The following is a 23,042-nucleotide window of genomic DNA, read 5'->3' as shown; positions in this document are numbered from 1 at the left end:
TTTCATTCATTGTCCTCGGATAAAACTTAACAGAGCCTGCCTTTTTTTATGCTTTCTGTTCATTGCTGATAATACAGTCATCTTTTATATTAGTATGGCGCAGAACCTTCACTTATTCTATTTTCTGTCGTAATTAACAATCGTCATTTTCTGCAATCAATGGGCCAATTGACTGTGTATTGACTCCCTTGCTTTGGATGCATCATCGCACAGAATGATATAAGATATCTTCGTATTTAACCATAAAAGGTCGATTGTTTAATATCATGAAAATATAAAGGTAACAGAGTAAGCAAGACAAACAGCATTTGCTTTAACCGTGTTATTTTTACCAGTATTAGAACTCCTTAGCGATTCTAGTATAACTTCAAGAGGGATATTCTTACACTGTCCTATTACTTTATCTTAAACATCCCTTCCAGACATAATGAAATGCCTACACTCACCGTGGATGCTGTAAAAAAATAAAATGCAGTAGTAACGAACATAAATTAACCTATTTAGCCAGTTGGTGAATGCAAATTGAATGGTATTTTGCGGGGGCATCAGTGAATTATGCATAAGTACACAAACTTTGATGATGTACTTCATGGGTTAAAGAAAATATTATTCTAAACTATGAATAAAAAGATAGAATATGTTTGCATTTTTTTTGTCGAAAACATTAAGAATATTATGTTGTAAGTAGCTGTTTGCAGTTGTCGAATATTCCATCAACTGTGAGATGATTATTAAGGTAATATAAGTTCAGCTGACAGCCCAATGAATACAGCAAATAAGTTAGGAATGATTATTTGGTCCATGTTTGATTTACATTTACAATTGTTTTATGAGTAGATTACATACATTACACGTATTTTAGAATGTGAATAGTTCTCCATATTTTTCATGGTGTTATTTCAGCGTGCATGTTAATATTCTAAATTATTTTCCTTTCAGAATCACTGACGCTGTATTAGATCTTCCGAAGGTTGAGACAGAGAGGAAAAAAAAAAATAGTTGTGCTGAAAAGAGTTGCAACACACAAAGAGTGGAGGGTACACAGTAAGATGTAAAGGTTGCCCAGCATGGGTCTCTTTAGCACCACCAAGGCCTTCCATGGTCAAGACTACTCCAAACTTAAGAAGGATTGCCTAAACAGAGGTGAGTTAGAAACACTGTCCTAATCTTAGCGAAGGTCTGTTGTTGGGATCAACTTGATGTGAGTGGAATTACCTGTGGACTAACACTTGACCATTATGTTGATCAATTTTCGGCTAAGATTTGATGATATTGCAGACTGCTGTAGGCTCTTAAACTTAGTAAGACTAACATCTATGTCTCAGACTCACATTTTAGCACGTCCTCTGTGTTTTAACTGTACATCAATAGATATCCAATAGAGACCCCTCACTGTACTGTTGTGCATGTAGCTTGTAGCCCTCAAGTCGGATTTTAGTAAGTCATTCATAGCCAAACTTAGCTAAGGTCACTTTTGGGTTCGTAACTGATGCAGTTAAAGGTAGCATGTAGGCCTAGACTTTATTTTTGTTGCGTCCGTTTGTAGGGACTGATTTTACTTCATTGGAAGTTATTTATATTTGTCAGACTCCTATTGTACTGTACAGCATTTCCATAATTCATTATTCTTCGGTGTTTGTTATCCGCGTCATAAAATGATTTAGCACAAAATCTTGTGCTCAGCTGCTTGTCTTTCTGTTTCTTACCTTTGTCGCACGCACGTTTAGCAAGAATTATTCATTGCCTACACAGACTGTGGGTATGGATCATCTTTATCATTTTTGTAGCAACCTATGTAATTCTTGATTTATAGAATATCTTACCCTGCTCTGTTTTATATTTGTCAACGTTTTACCCAGTAATAATTTTGTCGAAATATCCTTCATCTTTTTTTTGTCAGTTTTAGTCCTCATTTCGCATAACCCAGGAAAACTTGGTTACAGAGAGGGAAGACCTTGCTTCTCTCGTTTGCTTAACCTTAACCATTGTGATAGGATCGTTGAAGTTCTCTGGAGAACAAAGAAAGTGGTGACGTGTTTATACAGACTTTGCAAAAGCATTTGACAAATGTAACAAACCTTATAGGGAAGTGCGGCTGCATTTACAGTATATTCCCCATAATTTGGCTATTTTCTGAAATGAAAAAAGAGAACAAAGCTATAATTCAGCACGGTGCCAGATTATGACGAACCTGGCTTGTCTTAGAAAGGAGAACGCACCACTTAGCCAGTTAGCATCGGTATCATTGTCAGGGACCGTCTACTAGTCTCACTACAATTCGCTTCTTTCTGCCTGTATGATGATATATTAAGGTTTCTAAGGTAGGATTAAGTGACTATATAGTGTCTGATAACAAAGATACTGTGAAAGCAAAACGAATATAGTAGTTCACAAGGAGATAAGTTAGTTCTTAACCTTATGGATGCTGGTGCCTCTCTCCTCATAGTTTATGAGTTTAAGATGAGCTATATTATGTTCTTTGACATCAAAAAGTTGAAGGAAAAGCTCAGAAAATATGCTAGGAAACAGAGGACTATGAGAAACACATAAGGGAAACCGAGTAAGGCGAGGAGAAAACAGTCAGCTGGAAACCGCAGGAAAGGGCAGCTGGTGTCCCGGTAACAGGCGTTGACAGTCAGTCTGCAGCACTGCATTTAGATACATAATTAAGTGTGGAATGGTTCCATCCCTGTGCTGGAGGGCTTCATAAATTGAGGAGTCAGCACTGCTTGACAAACAGGAAATTAGATGGGGGAGCGTAAGTGCTGATGTAGAGTGTTCAACCAACCTCTCAGGTAGAAACTTTTGTCTCAGTAGATGACATTGGACTGATACTCTCTCAGTTCAGTTACATAATGCAGATGAAACTGGACTCTACAAGAGGGCAGGGCCAGAGTAAACGCAGACTGTAGGGGTGAGGTTCCTGATCCAGACAAGAAAGAGTATAGAACGATTTTCAGCACTTGTGTATGCTAGTCTGACAGGTGGCATCGCCTAAAACCCATGGGTGTTGGTAAGGCTTATTAACCTCATACCCTGAAAAACATTGAGACAAACTACCTGTGATATATAGGGCAAATAAGAATGCCTGCTTTACTAGGGACCTGTATTATAACTGGTTCCATGAATATTTTATCCGTGCAGTGAGGAATTTTCAGGAGAAAACGCTAAACATTTTACCAGAGAATGTCAGGGCATTTCTACTAGACAATGGCCCTGCTCATCCTGCAGGTGGGGAAAGTCAGCGGGCGGGATGGGAAAATAAAATGCACGTTTTTGCCGCCAAATGTCACATCCTTTAACTAACTTATGAAACATATATCCTTAAATGTTATAAGAGGCATACAGGAGAAAGTAGATGGTAGACTACTGTAGAGTAGTAGGTGGTAATAGAGGGACGTGGCAATGAAGTGAGAGATGCAAGCAGGGCGTAAACTTTGGAAAATATTAGAATATTCATTCAGAGAACTGCTCTACTTAATTTGGCAAAAGTTGAAACGGTTGAAGGCTCAGAAACTTAGCAATGCCTGGAAAAAATGGGAAGATAGCTAATGTGAATGTAAATATACAGGGAGTTTGGCCCCAGGAATTTCCTGATAGTTTTGAATAAGGGTGGTGAGAGTAAAATGACAGGGAAATATTTTATAATGGTTAGGTGGTGATGAAGAGGAAACTGGCTACCACCATGAATGATGAAATACAGAAGGACAGTAGTGAAGAACTTAGTGAAAGCATCTCCAGTAAAATTACAAAATTGGGAAAAGTATTGACAATATCCCGGAGTTGATTGATTTTATAGGTGCCACGGAGAATTGAAGGACGAAATCATCCAAAGACTGTATGGCACTGTCATCCAATCCAAAATATATGAATTTAAAAGCCTCAACCTAGAGTCACAAGTGGTTACTCCAGGAAGGCATGTGAGCATGTGTACCATGTAAAGTGGTAAAACTAGATGGTGGACTGGATAGTGAAGAACACAGTCGGATTATGGAAGGTACATTGTTGCTATCAGTACGAGCAATGGCTATCCCTGCTCCTAACACTCTAGCTCCTGAAAGACCGGAGATTAGTAAACCAGTCGGATTATGGAAGATATATTGTTGCTAATCTGTATGAGCGATGGCTATTCCTGCTCCTGGTGATCGAGCTCCTGCAAGAGCGGAGCCTATTATACACAAACAGTGAAAGTTGTTTCAGGCACAACCCGAGGCGGAGGAAATTAACTGGCTCAGGAAAGGTTTAAACTTAAGGCCAACTGAGAACTTGTGGTCCTTCATGCGTCGGAGGAAGCGGGAGGAAGGAATAAGCAGTGACCAGGACGGTAAGGATATAATTACTGACGGTGTGGCTAGACACCCGACACTAGTTGGTTATATGGATGTATTTGTTCAATCTATTTCGTTTCGGTGAATGAGGTGACGAATGTAGACATCGGAGCAGTTACTGGAAATAGTATATGATTAAAGAACTCTTTTAGGTTGTGTATTATTTCAACTCATTCTATTACCAAAACATTATTGGATCTGATTACATAAATGTTATATATCAGACTATGTAATAAACTTTTTTTTCGGAAAGTGACTTGAAAGTTTGTGGAACCAAAAAGACGAATAGTTAGCAAAAACGAAAACATCTATTAAGAGGCATCTTGTGGTATATGTAAAAAAAAGATGTATATAACTGGGTTTTGATGTTGTGAGTAAGTTGTGATTTCTTTTCCTATACTGTTCTCTGAGAAAGGTAAGTAGTCCCGTCAACAGCATAGTACGTATGTGAATTTTATCTTCAGGGTAACTTTAGAATAATTTACCAAGCGAAAAACGCACCACTTTTTTCCTCAAGTTTAAGAACATTATTACTGGAGAATAAGAGTCGACGTTGTGTTGGTTACCGTACATGGCAAGAACTGTAATGATTTATACATCAGTAAGCCGAAATGACCGATCACCAAGCTGCGTTTGTTACCAGTACGTAATCACACCTACGACAGTGATAACCTTAATATAGGCAAGGTGTTTCTTTGTGTTGGTCAGTAGCTCCTTAGACAGATGAACGATAAATGAATAGATGCAAAAAAAAAAAAAAAATCCTGTCATCACCTAAATAGAACTGAAAAATGCAGTGGTACCAAGCGATTTTTTTACTAACAAAGTTATAGTCTGTAAAGCCTAATATTTTGTATGTAAAGCACGGGGATTGATATTTGGACTTAAATCTGGTAGAGAAGGGGTATGGAGTACCCAGAAAGACCGAAGTGGTACCACTTCTACTAGCAGTAGGATCCTGCTGTTCCTCCCCTACCCATCCCTCATGTCCGCCCTCACACCATCGTTTCCTCTCTCATCGCTTACCAAGTTTATCCCAGCTCCACATTTTTTTTTTTTTTTTTGTTTCTCACCCTGCTTCCTCCTCTCTAAATAATTTTCTTTCTCTTCCTTCCCCAAACTTTTAATCCTCCCTCTCGCTTCTCCCTTCGCTTGTTTCCGCCTTACCCTCCTTCCTCCAATACCCTTGTTATATTCTACTTTCGTGTTCACCCTTCTTCCTTTCTTTCCAGTTTTTATCCCACACACCTCTCTAGTTCCTTGGTCTTTGTCTCCCCTTGCTCTCTTCGTCATCGCTCTCCATAACGTTCCCACTTGACTGCCTTTACACCTCCCCACTCCCTCGCCCTACTTACCATGCCCGTGCCCTCCCCCACACTACCCCTACACCTCTCCCTTCCTCACCCCACATCACCATTCCCCTGCTGCCCCCTCCCCCGCCACACTACCCCAAGATCCCCTTCCTCATCTCTATCATTCCCTTGTGCCATTTCCTTGGATCCCCCCTCACCTCCTCCCCCGCTATACCAGTCACGCATAAACTTTAGTTTTGGCTTTGTCACTGATTTGATGAAGCTCGAATGAGTGAAACGGTGTCATTTAGATAAGGCTTTTCCTCCCGTGTTTTCTCGGTTTTATCCATAGCAAGTAAGCTATACGTTTAGCATGAAACCCAAGAACACTTGGTAATCAGCATGAGGTGTGCGAAATTTGATAATTCTGAAATTTGGAAATTCTGAGCTCGTGCGACGAGGAACTTCGAAATCAAAGGGTTCAGATTCTCGCCGAGCAGTTCGAGAAATAAGGATTCAGACTTGTTGCACTAGTTTCGTTCAAGTCTGTACGTGAGTGAACATGGCTGGGTGTGATTAGAAGTTGCCTCTGTGCCTATGCAGTTTATTGTCTTGTTTTCTTCATATGCTGTTACGTCGTGTCATACTCATGAGACAGTAGAGCTGTATTGGCATGTGGCCTCACCTGACCCCGCATGACGTCACCACTTGATACAGCTGGTATGTGACGTATTAGTGTAAATAAGTCATGAAACTCGAGTAGAAGTGAATTAGAAGAAAATGATACTAATGCGATCATGTGATCAAAGTGCGCTAGTTTTTGCGGAGGAAGTAAATAGGCTGTGAGCAAATATTATAGTGTGTGGTTTGAACAAAAACATCACATGAACATTATCAGGAAACTTCAGACACATTGTAGATAATAGAAAAACATGTTCCTGAAGGAAAAGACTGGTGAATGAAATCACTTGACATTAAGGGAATGGTGTTTGTAGAACTTGTCTTGGAAGTGGCACTACGCCAAGCTGGCTACCGTCACTCATCTACCTAACAGTGAGTAGTGGTTCACTAATGGAGATGATGGAATCGTGTATTTTTATAGTAAGATTGAAACTCAAAACATTAGAAAAGTAATTGATGTGAAGTTATGGAAACATAGTGACCGGTGAAGAGTATTGTGGACATGTCTATGGCAGTATGAAATGATTGTTGAAAATATGAGGCATATGTCTAGTATATTAAGTAAAGATGAGTTTGATGAAAACACTAGAACTGCTGAACTAATATTAGAGTGGAACTAATGCATAATAAAGTGGCTGGTGAGAACTTAAAATTTTGTAGCATAATCGGTGGAGAAAAGTATGGGTGAAATGTTTCTTGAAGATATTGGTATATAATCCGTTTAAATCACGCAGAATATTGGGATTAGAGTAGTTTGTATTCAGCGAATACAGATGATAGAAGACTTGGTCCAATTATAGCATCGAGATAATATACATCATGAACGTAATGTGATCTGAACGTATTGTGATTGCTTTGAATATCCATAAATCCTGTTATTTGTCGGAAAGCCTCGTAGTCATGGTTCATGGCTTCTGGTCACATATCGTACACCTGCCGGGCAGCTGAAGGTAATTTGCCGTAATATTCTGTTCCTTGCGTGTTGATCAAGTGTCAACTGATTGTAGGTTGTACACCAACCGCTGTTTGGAAACTGTACTCCAGGTTAGGGTGTACTCGATTTTTTTTTTTAGGTCATTGTAATAAGAATGGAAAGAAACTGCGCTGGGCCTCTTGGCCTAACCGAGGCGTCCTTTTCACACTAATGTAACTAATGTAACCATGCAATCTGTACTTAAAACTTCCTATAGCTTTTGTACTGACAATACTATTTAGTAACGTCTTCGATTCATCATCCATCTGTTTCCAAACCAAGGTTCTCCTATATCGTTATGAAATCTAAAATGAAAATGTTTAAAACCGTTGTTACGGGTTCTTTGTTATTTATTTTTCTTAGCCAGTTTATATACTTTTGTAATTGAGTTGTAACATTCCTTATTCTACGCCTATCTTAGTAAATGGAATTTTGATTTGGTAGTGCTTACTCAATAGTGATTCTCTTATGCAAGGGATAATTTCTGTCATCCTCCCTTGTGTGCTCTCTAGTGAATTCATATTCATCCTGAAATGTGGTGCTCAGAACCAGAAGTCTCACAAGAGAGAGAGAGAGAGAGAGAGAGAGAGAGAGAGAGAGAGAGAGAGAGAGAGAGAGAGAGAGAGAGAGAGAGAGGCCGTAACACAAAGTTTGCATTTTTTTGGTAACAAATATTACCAAGCATTCTTTTCGTTTGATATATTCTGTTCATCTGATGGCAAGGATCACATAGTTTTATTCGTCAGCTTGAATTCATTTGTTATGCATGTGTTTGATTAGATACTGACTCAGAAACATGGCATCATGGGTTGGTCGTGGTCATGACCGTGATAATGTGCTCTATTGCTGAAAATAGCGGATTGACGATTGGGCAATTGGGTCATGTTGATCGCCCAAAGCATTCGTGGATGCATATTCCATGAAATTTCATCTTGCCAGTGTGTAGAATATTACAGTTGTTGCCTTTGTAAATGGTAGATGACTACAGCTATCCCGGAATAACGTTCTCATTCATGAAAAAAAAAAAAAGTTGAATGTTCTTTTGCTTTCAAAACTAACGTTATTTGGAAGATAAAATTCGCGCAACATGCAACTCAATCGTTTTTACTTAGTTAACGATAGGAAAATAGATTGCATCCTTTCGTACATAAAACCCAAATAGTTACCTAAACTTTTGCATATATTTTGGGATATATTGGTGTAAACAGTTCCTTTTAGCTATGCTAATTGTTCGCCTGCCTTACTTCAGCTAATTGTCCACATAAGGCAGTTTATTATATTGTCAGATGTAGAAAACATATTTGATCAGCTCCAATGATGCACTTTATGGCATATTTGAAATACATTCGTTAAAGCAAAGTGGATAAAAACAAATTGATGATAAAACATGTTGGCATTATTCAAAAGTCAAGAAGGAATTCTATAGTCAGACCTTTTTGCAGTAACTGCTCCAGCTTCCAAAAGCATCCATCACCTCGTTCACCCAGTCTAGTGTGGACTGAACATAATGCATTCATTTATCTGACCAGGGTCGAATGTATTGCCACACCATCTGCGCCTTATCCTCAATTCCCGTGTGACTATTATTCCAACCCTCTACTCCAGACACATGATTGCCCATCCTAAGTTTCCATTTAAGTCATAATCTTTGCTGGTTCAGTTACCTGCGTTTTAGGGCGTGACTGAAGCATCTCTCGCTATCCTGTTCGTGTACAATGGGCGAAAAAGAATCGTCCCAGACCTAAAGAAGCTGTAGCTCACCAGCAAAGAAAACTTCTCAAATGAATTGTCGGACATACGTAGACCATAAACTAATAATGTCGTATGAATCACAGAAAATAGAAGTGAAAGCCATCAGTGAAATAAGAAATAACCCAAAGTATTTTTATGCATGTGATAAACGCAAATCGAAGACCATAGTACACTTAAAACAAGATATTTTTCAGAAGACTGCCAAAAAATGAGTGAGATTTTGAAATAGCAGTATGAATCGGCATTCACCACATTAAATATAAGACCACATTAAATATAAATGAATCAACAGATTTTTCCTTAGAAATACCCCAAGTGTACACAGCCAATGTCACCACTTCAACACAAGATTTCAAGAGAGCCATTGACAGCATACCCATGCACTTAGTCCCAGGCTCAGACTCGGGGGACTCAGTCTTCTTCTAGAACTGAAAAACACCTGTGCTAGATATCTTCTGGAGAAAAACTTTAGATTTGTTATAATTCCTGAGAGTCTTAAACTGACTGTCATAACCCAACTTTACAGAGGTGGAAGCAAAGCAGTCCTCAAAAATAGCATTTCCATTACACATCATTAAAACCTTCCAAAGAGATGGAATTTATGAAAGTGAACAGTCTGCCATCTCCAGTGTCCCTATAATAAAAAGATCAGTCCCCCCAAGGAACTGTACTTGCACCAATCCCAATTCCTCATTCTCATGTTTTGACATTAATGCCAACAATTTTCACAAGTCCCCCCAAGGAACTGTACTTGCACCAGCCCGATTCCTCAATCTTATGTCTGACATTAATGCAAACAGTTTTCACAGTTTCATATCATCCTTTGCAGATGATACAAGAATAAGTATGAAAGTTATTAGTACAAGATTTGGAAAGGCCACAATGAGACATACGCAAAGTCTTTAACAGGGCAACCACAAATAACATGCTTTCATTTGAGATAAGTTCCAGCTCCTTCAGTATTGGGAAATTGAAATAAGAATGTTATAGAATACTGAACAGACACTGATATCTGCTTTCATTGGAGATAAGTTCCAGCTCCTTCAAAATAGGGAATTGAAGAAATTGAAAGTTATTAGTACAAGATTCGGAAAGGCCACAATGAGACATAAGCAAAGTCTTTAACAGGGCAACCACAAATAACATGCTTTCATTTGAGATAAGTTCCAGCTCCTTCAATATTGGGAAATTGAAATAAGAACGTTATAGAATACTGAACAGACACTGATATCTGCTTTCATTGGAGATAAGTTCCAGCTCCTTCAAAATAGGGAATTGAAGAAATGAAAACATTATAGAATACTGAACAGACATCGATATCATCATAAACCAAATGAATAATGTGGAAGGTCTTGGAGTAATGATATCTGACAACCTAATCTTAAGCTAGCACAACAAAACAGTGGTTGCCTCGTGTAGAAGGTTGTCTAAGACAAGAAGGAAAAACCAATGATTGTATTATTCAAGCCGCTAATTTTTTTCATGAATTGAATATTGTTGTAATCTAACATCACCGTACAAAGTGGACAAAATTGCAAATCAGAGAGTGTTTAGAGATCTTTCATAGCCCAGTGGAAAAGGAACTAGATTACTGGGAATGGCTGAAGTCTCTGAAGATGTATCTTCTGGAGTACAGATGGGAAAAGTATATCATCATATATACCTGGAAAATCCTATAAGATATGGTTCCCAACTTGAATTTGGAAATAGTATCCTACTAGCATGACAGGCATGGAAGATTTTGTAAAGTACTGCTGTGGTATCTAAAGGTGCAATATGCACAAAAAGAGAGAACACGTTAAACATCCAGTGCTCATGGTTCTTCACCTACTACCATAAGAAACAGCATAGGATGCACAGTAGAGAAGTTCAAGAATGCACTGGACAAGTACCTGTAAAATGTACCAGACCAACCAGGCTGTGGGAGCTATGTGGACCTAAGGGCAGCAGCTTCCAAGAGCTTGGTCGACCACTGGTTCAGTCCATCAGCCTAGGCCTACTCTGGGCTGTGGGGATGAAGAACCCTGAATGCTTCACCAGGTATTCATCCTTTTCTCCTCCAACATTCATCTTTTCTGCTGTGCAGCCTGCTTATCTGATTCCATCCCTGCTGATGGTCCTGCTGGCTTCATGGCCGCAAACCCATGTTGTCCCATAGGGTCCTCTGCTACCACCATGTGCTCATTTGAGACCTATACCAGGATCTGTTCCCACCACTATTTGGTATAAGCCTTTCCAGCACCAGCTTTTGAGAATCTGATCAAGACATCCTTTCTCATGCTCTATTGTTGACTCTAGGGTCATCTTATACAGCCCTTCTCAGCAGTGGTGGACTATCCCTCATAAACCTTCTACCTTTACCGTATTTGTAGTTGTAAGTTTTAATGCACATGGTTATATGATGTATTCATATAATGCAATTTGACTTTCTGTGCGTTTTCCTGACTTTCTAATGCCTGTTATACTAGATTAGGAGAAAGTATTATTCTAGTACTTCTTATGGCAACATTAATGAACTTCGAAGAACCATTGGCTTGCAAATTGAGGGCAAGGCAATCCTTCAAAAATGGACCAGTTATGGTGCAGGAAACTTGAAAATGTCCTCCAAAACTTTTGTAGGTTTTAAAGCCTTTCACTCTGGAAGGATAGTTAGAGTTACATGCTATGTAATTCACTTTGTCAGGCACTATCTCTTTTTTCTTTAGAAAAGACTGTACTCTTTTTCCTTTAGAGAAGACTGAATTCTTTTCCCCTTCAGTTTAAGTTGAGCTTTCAAAAGACTTAGACCTTTTACAGTCATATGTTTTTCTGGTAGTTTAGCTCCTCAACAGCTTCTTAAGATAATGCTTAACCTCAACCTTGCACTCTGGAAGGAGAGTTAGTGAATTACATCATATGTATTTCACTTTGATAGGTACTATCTCCAATTGTTCTTTAGAAGAGACTGAATGCTTTTCCCTTTCAGCTGAAGTTGAGCTTTCATAAGACTCAGGCCTTATACAGTCATATATTTTTCTGGGAGTTTAGCTCCTCAATGGCTTCCTGAGATAATGCTCATCCTCGTAAGGCCTTATACAGTCACATCGTTTTCTGGCAGTTTAGCTCCTTAATGGCTCCCTAAGGTAATGCACATCCTCATAGTCTTGCACTGTAGAGGAAGAGTTAGTGAATTAAATGCTGTGTCCAGACCCAGATTCTTTTTTTTTTTATGATAAACTCTGATGGCGCAGGACATAACCAACCAAAAACCAGTTTTTTGGCTGAGAATGAAACCATTAGATTTAGAAATGGATTCTTTGTCATCTACTGGAAGTTTTCATCAAGAGAGCATAATTGTTTTGCCCAGTTAAATTCCTTAGAGATCTTTTGGATTTCACCAGAGATTGAGGGAATTCATTTTGTGCACCTTGGAACCATGAATCCCATTTCAATGAGAATTCTCTCTACTTGGTTGAAAAAATTGGTCTTATTGGCTCAACTTAACCTTTATGCTATGGCACACGATGTAAGGAAGGTTGTCTCTACCTTAACATTTGTCAAAACCTTTCGTTTGAGGAAATCAAGAAAGGGGCCTTTGGCACTCTTCTTCCAACTATCATAACACTATACCATAGTTCAAATGTTGTGGATTTAACCTGTGTGGCTTTGGAAATTCCTTGTCTCAGAACCTTGGATTCTAATACAATGCTGATTTACCAGTGACGATATTGAATTTTTTGTTCTCATTTGTATTTGAAAGATTTTCCCATATGCAATTCCATCATGTGGGTGTGCTCTCATGTTCATGGTACAGACCACAGAGGAGGGAAATGTAAGTTTTGAAGGTTAAGAAACCTTACTTCCCAAGAAGGTGTCCCATGAGCAACTTTTCCAGTTTTTCTTGCCCTGCCCATCCTTCCACAATTTTCTTCAAAAAACTTTTTCTCTGTGTTTTTATGATTGACTTGGGTTGGCACTGTAGTGTAATTGTGAGTGCTTAATTACTGGTAGCAAGTGGGTTGGTAACATTAGCCTGAGGGTGGTCAGAGATTGACTGAGAGTGGACAACAGTAGTTGAGCAAAGACTTCAGTGGTTCAAAGATTGACTGAAAATTAGCAAAAGAGAGCTTCCTCATCAAGTTAATGAGGGTACGAGTGATGCTGCCTTGATATTCCCCAAAGTTTTTTCAATCTTCAAAACCCTCATTTTAAACTTGCTGTAATTTTTCTATTCACCACAAGCATTTAGAATATTTTGAACAGATTTTTCAAGTGTTGTGATTAATGCTCTTCAAAAGAAATGTTAGGGATATGTTGACAGCAGTGATAGTGTGTTGTCTGCGTTAGCCATGTCTTAAGTCATTCCGTTCCATTTGTTCGCCACTTTTCCTATAAATGTACCCTTTTTACATCTTTAACAAGTTTTTTCTAAATAATGAGTTAGGTCTATTATAAGCATTGAATTTCAAATTAGAAATTTTCATCAGAAATGTACTTTCAGTGCATTCATGTATTATGTTCAAGAGGATTGAAAAAGATTCATTTTTTTAGACAAAGGTAAAGATTTTATAGTCTTTCATGCTCATTGAGTAGAGTATTGTATATAGAAAAACAAAATAGAACATTACCACATTGACAAAGTCTGTGTCTCTAGAATTATTTGATATGTAATGAAGATTATTATTAGTTGAAGGTTATCTGTATTGTTTTATTAATACAAAGAATTATAATTCACAGGAGAAAAGTTTAGCGACCCCAAATTCCCTCCACATGACTCATCACTGTTCTTCAATAAGCAGCCTCCGGGTGTCATTACTTGGAAAAGACCACATGTAAGTTATCACTAAAGAACACAATATACTGTATTTACTTACTGTATTGCATTTCTCTGTGTAGATTTACAACATTTTGATTTTAAACTGTTGTCTTTTGTCAGAAAACTTGATTATGTGGACTGAGGTGATAGATAGCACAAAAGGAATGTTTCCCATTAGGGGAGTCTTACTTGATCATGAATAACCTACCCTCATTTTTTTCTCATTCCATTAAATTGGAGCCACTTCATCTTCCTTATCCACCCCTTTTTTTGTAATACAAAGCAACTTGTCATATAGTGTAGACTTCAGGAGAGTCCTACATCTGTTACCTGTAGATGTGAAAGAATTCCAGCAACCATCTCTCTTCAGGTTTTGTGAAACATGGACTTCTGCTTGTATTAAAACGCTTCTTACTTTTTCTTTACACACCAGGTTGACTCATCTGGTGTAACCAATTTCTCTTCTATATCACCTCCATACACAAGATACTCTTATAGTATTTTTGCCTGAAATATATCTAGCTGTAATAAGTTCTCTCACTCTATCTACTCATCTTTTTTGTGGTCTACTTCCACATCATAGACTTTTTACTGTACTGCTGTATTTCTTCTTGACCAACCATCTATCATCTGCCACATGTTCAACATAACCATACCATTCTTCTTTTCTAATGGCTTTATCATATCAAAATAATTTCTAACATCTTTATTCTATTAATCAACATACTTCCAACTATTTGTTGCCCTCATTTCTAACTTATCTATAATTTTTTTAATATACTTAATCGCTGTCTCCCGTGTTAGCGAGGTAGCACAAGGAAACAGACGAAAGAATGGCCCAGCCCACCCACATACACATGTATATACATAAACGCCCACATGCACACATATACATACCTCTACATTTCAACATGTACATACTTATACATACACAGACATATACATATATACACATGTACATATTCAATATTCCTGTTTCATGATAAGAGAAGTGGACCAGGCAGTATGATACAGTGGTTAAATTGATGAGAACAACTATTGACGTTTGTGTAAATAAATTATACGTTTCCTTTTCCATAGCCAGAAGTTGAACTATTATGTGACATTCATTTTTTCATTTCATTTCAAGCTAGAAGTTCAGTTTTCTAAATTATTTCTTACATTTTTTGTATGTAAATATATGTATATGTGTGTGTGTGTGTATATGTGCATATGTATGTGTATGTATATATTGAGGACAATGTGTGGTGTGAGGTGGTTTGATCGAGTGAGTAACGTAAGGGTAAGAGAGATGTGTGGAAATAAAAAGAGCGTGGTTGAGAGAGCAGAAGAGGGTGTTTTGAAGTGGTTTGGGCACATGGAGAGGATGAGTGAGGAAAGATTGACCAAGAGGATATATGTGTCGGAGGTGGAGGGAGCAAGGAGAAGAGGGAGACCAAATTGGAGGTGGAAAGATGGAGTGAAAAAGATTTTGTGTGATCGGGGCCTGAACATGCAGGAGGGTGAAAGGAGGGCAAGGAATAGAGTGAATTGGAGCGATGTGGTATACCGGGGTTGACGTGCTGTCAGTGGATTGAATCAAGGCATGTGAAGCGTCTGGGGTAAACCATGGAAAGCTGTGTAGGTATGTATATTTGCGTGTGTGGATGTATGTATATACATGTGTATGGGGGGGGGTTGGGCCATTTCTTTTGTCTGTTTCCTTGCGCTACCTCGCAAACGCGGGAGACAGCGACAAAGTATAAAAAAAAAAAAATATATATATATATATATATATATATATATATATATATATATATATATATATATATATATATATTATCCCTGGGGATAGGGGTGAAAGAATACTTCCCACGCATTCCTCGCGTGTCGTAGAAGGCGACTAGAGGGGACGGGAGCGGGGGGCCAGAAATCCTCCCCTCCTTGTATTTTTTAACTTTCTAAAATGGGAAACAGAAGAAGGAGTCACGCAGGGAGTGCTCATCCTCCTCGAAGGCTCAGACTGGGGTGTCTAAATGTGTGTGGATGTAACCAAGATGTGAAAAAAGGAGAGATAGGTTGTATGTTTGAGGAAAGGAACCTGGATGCTTTGGCTCTGAGTGAAACGAAGCTCAAGGGTAAAGGGGAAGAGTGGTTTGGGAATGTCTTGGGAGTAAAGTCAGGGGTTAGTGAGAGGACAAGAGCAAGGGAAGGAGTAGCAGTACTCCTGAAACAGGAGCTGTGGGAGTATGTGATAGAATGTAAGAAAGTAAATTCTCGATTAATATGGGTAAAACTGAAAGTTGATGGAGAGAGATGGGTGATTATTGGTGCATATGCACCTGGGCATGAGAAGAAAGATCATGAGAGGCAAGTGTTTTGGGAGCAGCTGAATGAGTGTGTTAGTGGTTTCGATGCACGAGACCGGGTTATAGTGATGGGTGATTTGAATGCAAAGGTGAGTAATGTGGCAGTTGAGGGAATAATTGGTATACATGGGGTGTTCAGTGTTGTAAATGGAAATGGTGAAGAGTTTGTAGATTTATGTGCTGAAAAAGGACTGGTGATTGGGAATACCTGGTTTAAAAAGCGAGATATACGTAAGTATACATATACATAAGTATACGTATGTAAGTAGGAGAGATGGCCAGAGAGCGTTATTGGATTACGTGTTAATTGACAGGCACGCGAAAGAGAGACTTTTGGATGTTAATGTGCTGAGAGGTGCAACTGGAGGGATGTCTGATCATTATCTTGTGGAGGCTAAGGTGAAGATTTGTATGGGTTTTCAGAAAAGAAGAGTGAATGTTGGGGTGAAGAGGGTGGTGAGAGTAAGTGAGCTTGGGAAGGAGACTTGTGTGAGGAAGTACCAGGAGAGACTGAGTACAGAATGGAAAAAGGTGAGAACAATGGAAGAAAGGGGAGTGGGGGAGGAATGGGATATATTTAGGGAATCAGTGATGGATTGCACAAAAGATGCTTGTGGCATGAGAAGAGTGGGAGGTGGGTTGATTAGAAAGGGTAGTGAGTGGTGGGATGAAGAAGTAAGATTATTAGTGAAAGAGAAGAGAGAGGCATTTGGACGATTTTTGCAGGGAAAAAATGCAACTGAGTGGGAGATGTATAAAAGAAAGAGACAGGAGGTCAAGAGAAAGGTGCAAGAGGTGAAAAAGAGGGCAAATGAGAGTTGGGGTGAGAGAGTATCATTAAATTTTAGGGAGAATAAAAAGATGTTCTAGAAGGAGGTAAATAAAGTGCGTAAGACAAGGGAGCAAATGGGAACTTCAGTGAAGGGCGCAAATGGGGAGGTGATAACAAGTAGTGGTGATGTGAGAAGGAGATGGAGTGAGTATTTTGAAGGTTTGTTGAATGTGTTTGATGATAGAGTGGCAGATATAGGGTGTTTTGGTTGAGGTGGTGTGCAAAGTGAGAGGGTTAGGGAAAATGATTTGGTAAACAGAGAAGAGGTAGTAAAAGCTTTGCGGAAGATGAAAGCCGGCAAGGCAACAGGTTTGGATGGTATTGCAGTGGAATATATTAAAAAAGGAGGTGACTGTATTATTGACTGGTTGGTAAGGTTATTTAATGTATGAATGACTCATGGTGAGGTGCCTGAGGATTGGCGGAATGCGTGCATAGTGCCATTGTACAAAGGCAAAGGGGATAAGAGTGAGTGCTCAAATTTCAGAGGTATAAGTTTGTTGAGTATTCCTGGTAAATTATATGGGAGGGTATTGATTGAGAGGGTGAAGGCATGTACAGAGCATCAGATTGGGCAAGAGCAGTGTGGTTTCAGAAGTGGTAGAGGATGTGTGGATCAGGTGTTTGCTTTGAAGAATGTATGTGAGAAATACTTAGAAAAGCAAATGGATTTGTATGTAGCATTTATGGATCTGGAGAAGGCATATGATAGAGTTGATAGAGATGCTCTGTGGAAGGTATTAAGAATATATGGTGTGGGAGGCAAGTTGTTAGAAGCAGTGAAAAGTTTTTATCGAGGATGTAAGGCATGTGTACGTGTAGGAAGAGAGGAAAGTGATTGGTTCTCAGTGAATATAGGTTTGCGGCAGGGGTGTGTGATGTCTCCATGGTTGTTTAATTTGTTTATGGATGGGGTTGTTAGGGAGGTGAATGCAAGAGTTTTGGAAAGAGGGGCAAGTATGAAGTCTGTTGTGGATGAGAGAGCTTGGGAAGTGAGTCAGTTGTTGTTCGCTGATGATACAGCGCTGGTGGCTGATTCATGTGAGAAACTGCAGAAGCTGGTGACTGAGTTTGGTAAAGTGTGTGAAAGAAGAAAGTTAAGAGTAAATGTGAATAAGAGCAGGGTTATTAGGTACAGTAGGGTTGAGGGTCAAGTCAATTGGGAGGTGAGTTTGAATGGAGAAAAACTGGAGGAAGTAAAGTGTTTTAGATATCTGGGAGTGGATCTGGCAGCGGATGGAACCATGGAAGCAGAAGTGGATCATAGGGTGGGGGAGGGGGCGAAAATCCTGGGAGCCTTGAAGAATGTGTGGAAGTCGAGAACATTATCTCGGAAAGCAAAAATGAGTATGTTTGAAGGAATAGTGGTTCCAACAATGTTGTATGGTTGCGAGGCGTGGGCTATGGATAGAGTTGTGCGCAGGAGGATGGATGTGCTGGAAATGAGATGTTTGAGGACAATGTGTGGTGTGAGGTGGTTTGATCGAGTAAGTAACGTAAGGGTAAGAGAGATGTGTGGAAATAAAAAGAGCGTGGTTGAGAGAGCAGAAGAGGGTGTTTTGAAATGGTTTGGGCACATGGAGAGAATGAGTGAGGAAAGATTGACCAAGAGGATATATGTGTCGGAGGTGGAGGGAACGAGGAGAAGTGGGAGACCAAATTGGAGGTGGAAAGATGGAGTGAAAAAGATTTTGTGTGATCGGGGCCTGAACATGCAGGAGGGTGAAAGGAGGGCAAGGAATAGAGTGAATTGGATCGATGTGGTATACCGGGGTTGACGTGCTGTCAGTGTATTGAATCAGGGCATGTGAAGCGTCTGGGATAAACCATGGAAAGCTGTGTAGGTATGTATATTTACGTGTGTGGACGTATGTATATACATGTGTATGGGGGTGGGTTGGGCCATTTCTTTCGTCTGTTTCCTTGTGCTACCTCGCAAACGCGGGAGACAGAAAAAAAACGTATTCATACTTGCTGTCTTCATCCATTCCCGTCACCACCCTGCCACACATGAAATAGCATCCCCCCAACGAGGTAGTGCTAGGAAAAGACAAAAAGGCCACATTCATTCACACTCAGTCTCTAGCTGTCATGTGTAATGTACTGAAACCACAACTCCCTTTCTAACTTGTCATGAACTATATATACTTGGATTTCACATCAGTTCATTGGCTGCGAAACAAGTACTACTTCAATGAGGTTTCATATGATTAAAAACAGTAGTAAATCGAAAATGAATGTCATTTTAATCACCCTAAATGTTGTACCTCTCCTTAAACTGAATAAGTGTATCAGAGTACACACAGACTTATTTTAATAAGAATTTATCATCCCTTTACACAGATAAATGATGAACATGACATAGTGTTTTCCCTGAACACACCACAGATGTCATATTTACTTTGGGGATCTGTGGTCAAGTTTATTGGCTGTTGTGTAAATTGTTGATTTACTTTGTGATAAATTACAGAATGACTTAGTGGCAGGATTTTTTTTTGTCTTTCGCTGAAATGAGCTTCGTAAAGTGCAGAACTCTTCCATAACAAGGACATGTCAACCCCATGACTCACTTCCAAGGCTATCTCATTCCTCACAGACTGCATACTCACCCCTATCTCCAAGTTTCTTGCATCTAACTCCATCACCACCCCATCCATAAAGAAATTAAACAACCATGATGACTCATACACACACCTTACACCCTTGATAAAAACTTCTCAGTGCTTTTAGTAATTTACCTCCCACACCATTTATTTTTAATACCTTCCACAATGCATCTTTATCAATCCTATCATGTGTCCTCTCTAAATCCATAAATGCCACGCACAAATCCATTGGTTTTTCTGAGTATTTTTCAGACTCATTCTTTAAAGTAAACACCTGATCCACACATACTCAACCACTTCTGAAACCACATTTGCTCCTCCTCAATCAGTACTCTCCCATACAACTTTCCAGATATACTCAACAAACTTATGCCTCTGTAGTTTGAACACTCACCTTTATCCCCTTTGCCTTGATACAGTGGCACTATACATGCATTCTGCCAGTCCTCAGTCACTTTGCCATGATCCATACATGCACTGAATATCCTTACCAACCAATCAACAACACAGCTACCCCCTTTCTTAATAGATTCAACTGAAATACCATCCACTCCTGCTACCTTGCTGGGTTTCATCTTATGCAAGGCTTTTACCACCAGTTCTCTCTTTACCAAACCACTTGGCATGACTCTTACTTCACATACCACCTCAACCAAAACTCTTTACATCTGCCACACTTTCATCAAACACATTTAACAATCTTTCATAATACTAACTCCATCTCCTCACTTCATCACTACCTGTTATCACTCTCCCTTTTGTCCCCTTCACCAGTGTTCCCATTTGTTCTTTTGTCTTTTGCACATTACTTACCTCCTTCCAAAACATTTTTTTATTCTCCTAAAAGTTTAATGATACTCTCACCTCAACTCTCATTTGCCCTCTTTTTCAACCGTTGCACCTTCCTCTTGACCTCTGGCCGCTTTCTCTTATACATCTACCAATCATTTGCACGCTTTCCCTGTAAGTACTGCTCAGATGCCTTTCTCTAGCAACTTTACTTCTTCATCCCACCACTCACTACTATCTGCCCACCTCCCATCTTTTGTATGCCATATGCATCTCTTGCACATGCCCTCAGTGCTTCCCTAGATTCCTCCCATTCCTTCCCTACTCCCCTAGCTTCATTTACTCTCACCTTTCTCCATTCTACACTGAATCTCTGCAGGTATCTCTTCACACAAGTCTCCTCTCCAAGCTCACTTAATCTTGCCATTCTCTTTTCCCCAACATTTTTTTCCTATTTTTCAAAAACTCTACAAGTCTGTACCTTCGCCTTAACAAAATAGTGATCAGAATTCCCCCAGCTGACCCTTTCAGTGCATCTACATTCAAAAGTCTCTCTTTTACACATGTATCAATTGATATGTAATCTAATAATTCTGGTTGACCATCTATCCTACTCACATATGTATACTTGTGTGTATCTCTTTTTAAACAAGGTATTCTCAATCACCAGTCCTTTTTCAGCATACAACTCCAGAAGATCTATTTCCATTCATAATGAATACCCCATGTGCTCCAATTATACCCTCAACTGCCACATTATTTACTTTTGTATTTGAATCACCCATCACTCATAACCAATCTCATATATGACATGAAAACTGCTGACACAGTAACTCAACTGTTCCCAAAACACTTGCCTCTTGTGATCTTTCTTCTCATGGCCAGGTGTGTAAGCACCAATAAAATTACCCATCTCTTGCCATCCTCTTTCATTTTTACCCAAATCAATCTAGAACTTACTTCCTTACACTCTATTATACACTCTTCAGTAGTGCTATGCCTTCTGTAGTTCTTTTCCTCCCACCAACTGCTGACTTTACTCCAAAGACATTTCCAAACCATTCCTCCCCTTTGCCTTTGAGCTTCATTTTACTCAGAGCCAGAACATCCAGGTTTCTTTTTTCAAACATGCTACCTAGCTATCCTCTCTTCTCATTTTGGTTATTCCCACACACTCAGATATCCCAGTCTGGACCTTGGAGGAGGAAGAACACTCTCCCCCTGACTCCTTTTGTTTCCTCTCTTTGAAATTAAAATGCAAGAAAGGAGGGCTTCCAGCCCCCTGCCTCCACCCCAAGTTGTAGCCTTCTACTACAAGCAGGGAATACAGAAGTAGAATTCTTTCTCCTATACCAAAGGGATATATATAGATATACACTTTTTTTTCATACATACTCACTATTTCCCATGTTAGCAAGGAGTTTTCAAGGACAGATGACTGAGCCTTTGAGGAAAAACTTCTCTCTTGGCCCCCATCTCTGTTCCTTCTTTTGGAAAAGCAGAACTGGAGGGGAGGATTTCCAGCCCCACTCCCATCCCTTTTAGTTGTCTTCTACGACATAGGAATACATGGGGTGGGGTAGCACCAGGGATGGATGAAGGTAAGCAAGTATGAATATGTATATACATGTGTACATATGTATATATGTATATTATCCCTGGGGATAGGGGAGAAAGAAGACTTTCCACGTATTCCCTGCGTGTCATAGAAGGCGACTAAAAGGGAAGGGAGCGGGAGGCTGGAAATCATCCCGTTTCGTTTTTTTTTTTTTCCCCAAAAGAGGGAACAGAGAAGGGGGCCAGGTGAGGATATTCCCTCAAAGGCCCAGTCCTCTGTTCTTAACGCTACCTCGCTAATGCGGGAAATGGCAAATAGTATAAAAAAAAAGATATATTTATTTATTATTCATTTTATTTAATTCATTTTGCTTTGTCGCTGTCTCCCGCGTTAGTGAGGTAGCACAAGGAAACAGACAAAGAATGGCCCAACCCACCCACATACACATGTATATACATACACGTCCACACATGCAAATATACATACCTATACATCTCTACGTATACATATATATGCACACACAGGCATATACATATATACACATTGGAAAGGATCACAATTTTGTGCGTGATCAAGTTATTCCTATGAGTCCATGGGGAAAATGAAACATGAAAAGTTCCCAAGTGCACTTTCGTGTAATAATCACATCATCAGGGGAGACACAAGAGAGAAATATAACAGTCAGTTGATATACATCGAAGAGATGAAGCTAGGACACCATTTGGTAAATATGTTTACCAAATGGCGTCCTAGCTTCGTCTCTTCGATGTATATCAACTGACTGTTATATTTCTCTCTTGTGTCTCCCCTGATGATGTGATTATTACACGAAAGTGCACTTGGGAACTTTTCGGATTTCATTTTCCCCATGGACTCATAGGAATATATACACATGTACATAATTCATATTGTCTGCCTTTATTCATTCCCATTGCCACCCCACCACACATGAAATAACAACCCCCTCCACCTGCATGTGCTTGAGGTAGAGCTAGGAAAAGACAATAAAGGCCACATTTGTTCACACTCAGTCTAGCTGTCATGTATAATGCACTGAAACCACAGCTCCCTTTCCACATCCAGGCCCC

The 23,042-nt window shown here is 39.4% G+C and overlaps 1 protein-coding gene across 9 annotated transcripts in view; it reads left to right on the top strand.

Annotated features, from left to right (window-relative positions):
• The window catches only part of LOC139757813 (calpain-5-like), a 255,428-nt gene that overhangs the window by 71,152 nt on the left and 161,234 nt on the right, over positions 1-23,042 (top strand). For all 9 annotated transcript variants that reach the window (XM_071678680.1, XM_071678716.1, XM_071678723.1 and 6 more), the window contains exons 2-3: positions 940-1,143; positions 13,743-13,837. In XM_071678680.1, the coding sequence (XP_071534781.1) occupies positions 1,068-1,143; positions 13,743-13,837 (171 nt within the window). In that variant the 5' untranslated portion in view covers positions 940-1,067. The remainder of the gene's footprint in view (positions 1-939; positions 1,144-13,742; positions 13,838-23,042) is intronic.

Source organism: Panulirus ornatus, chromosome 2, assembly GCF_036320965.1.
Source record: "Panulirus ornatus isolate Po-2019 chromosome 2, ASM3632096v1, whole genome shotgun sequence".
Taxonomy (NCBI): Eukaryota; Metazoa; Arthropoda; class Malacostraca; order Decapoda; family Palinuridae; genus Panulirus; species Panulirus ornatus.
The sequence above is the reverse complement of the archived record's forward strand: the minus strand, read 5'-3'. Positions and strand labels throughout refer to the sequence as shown.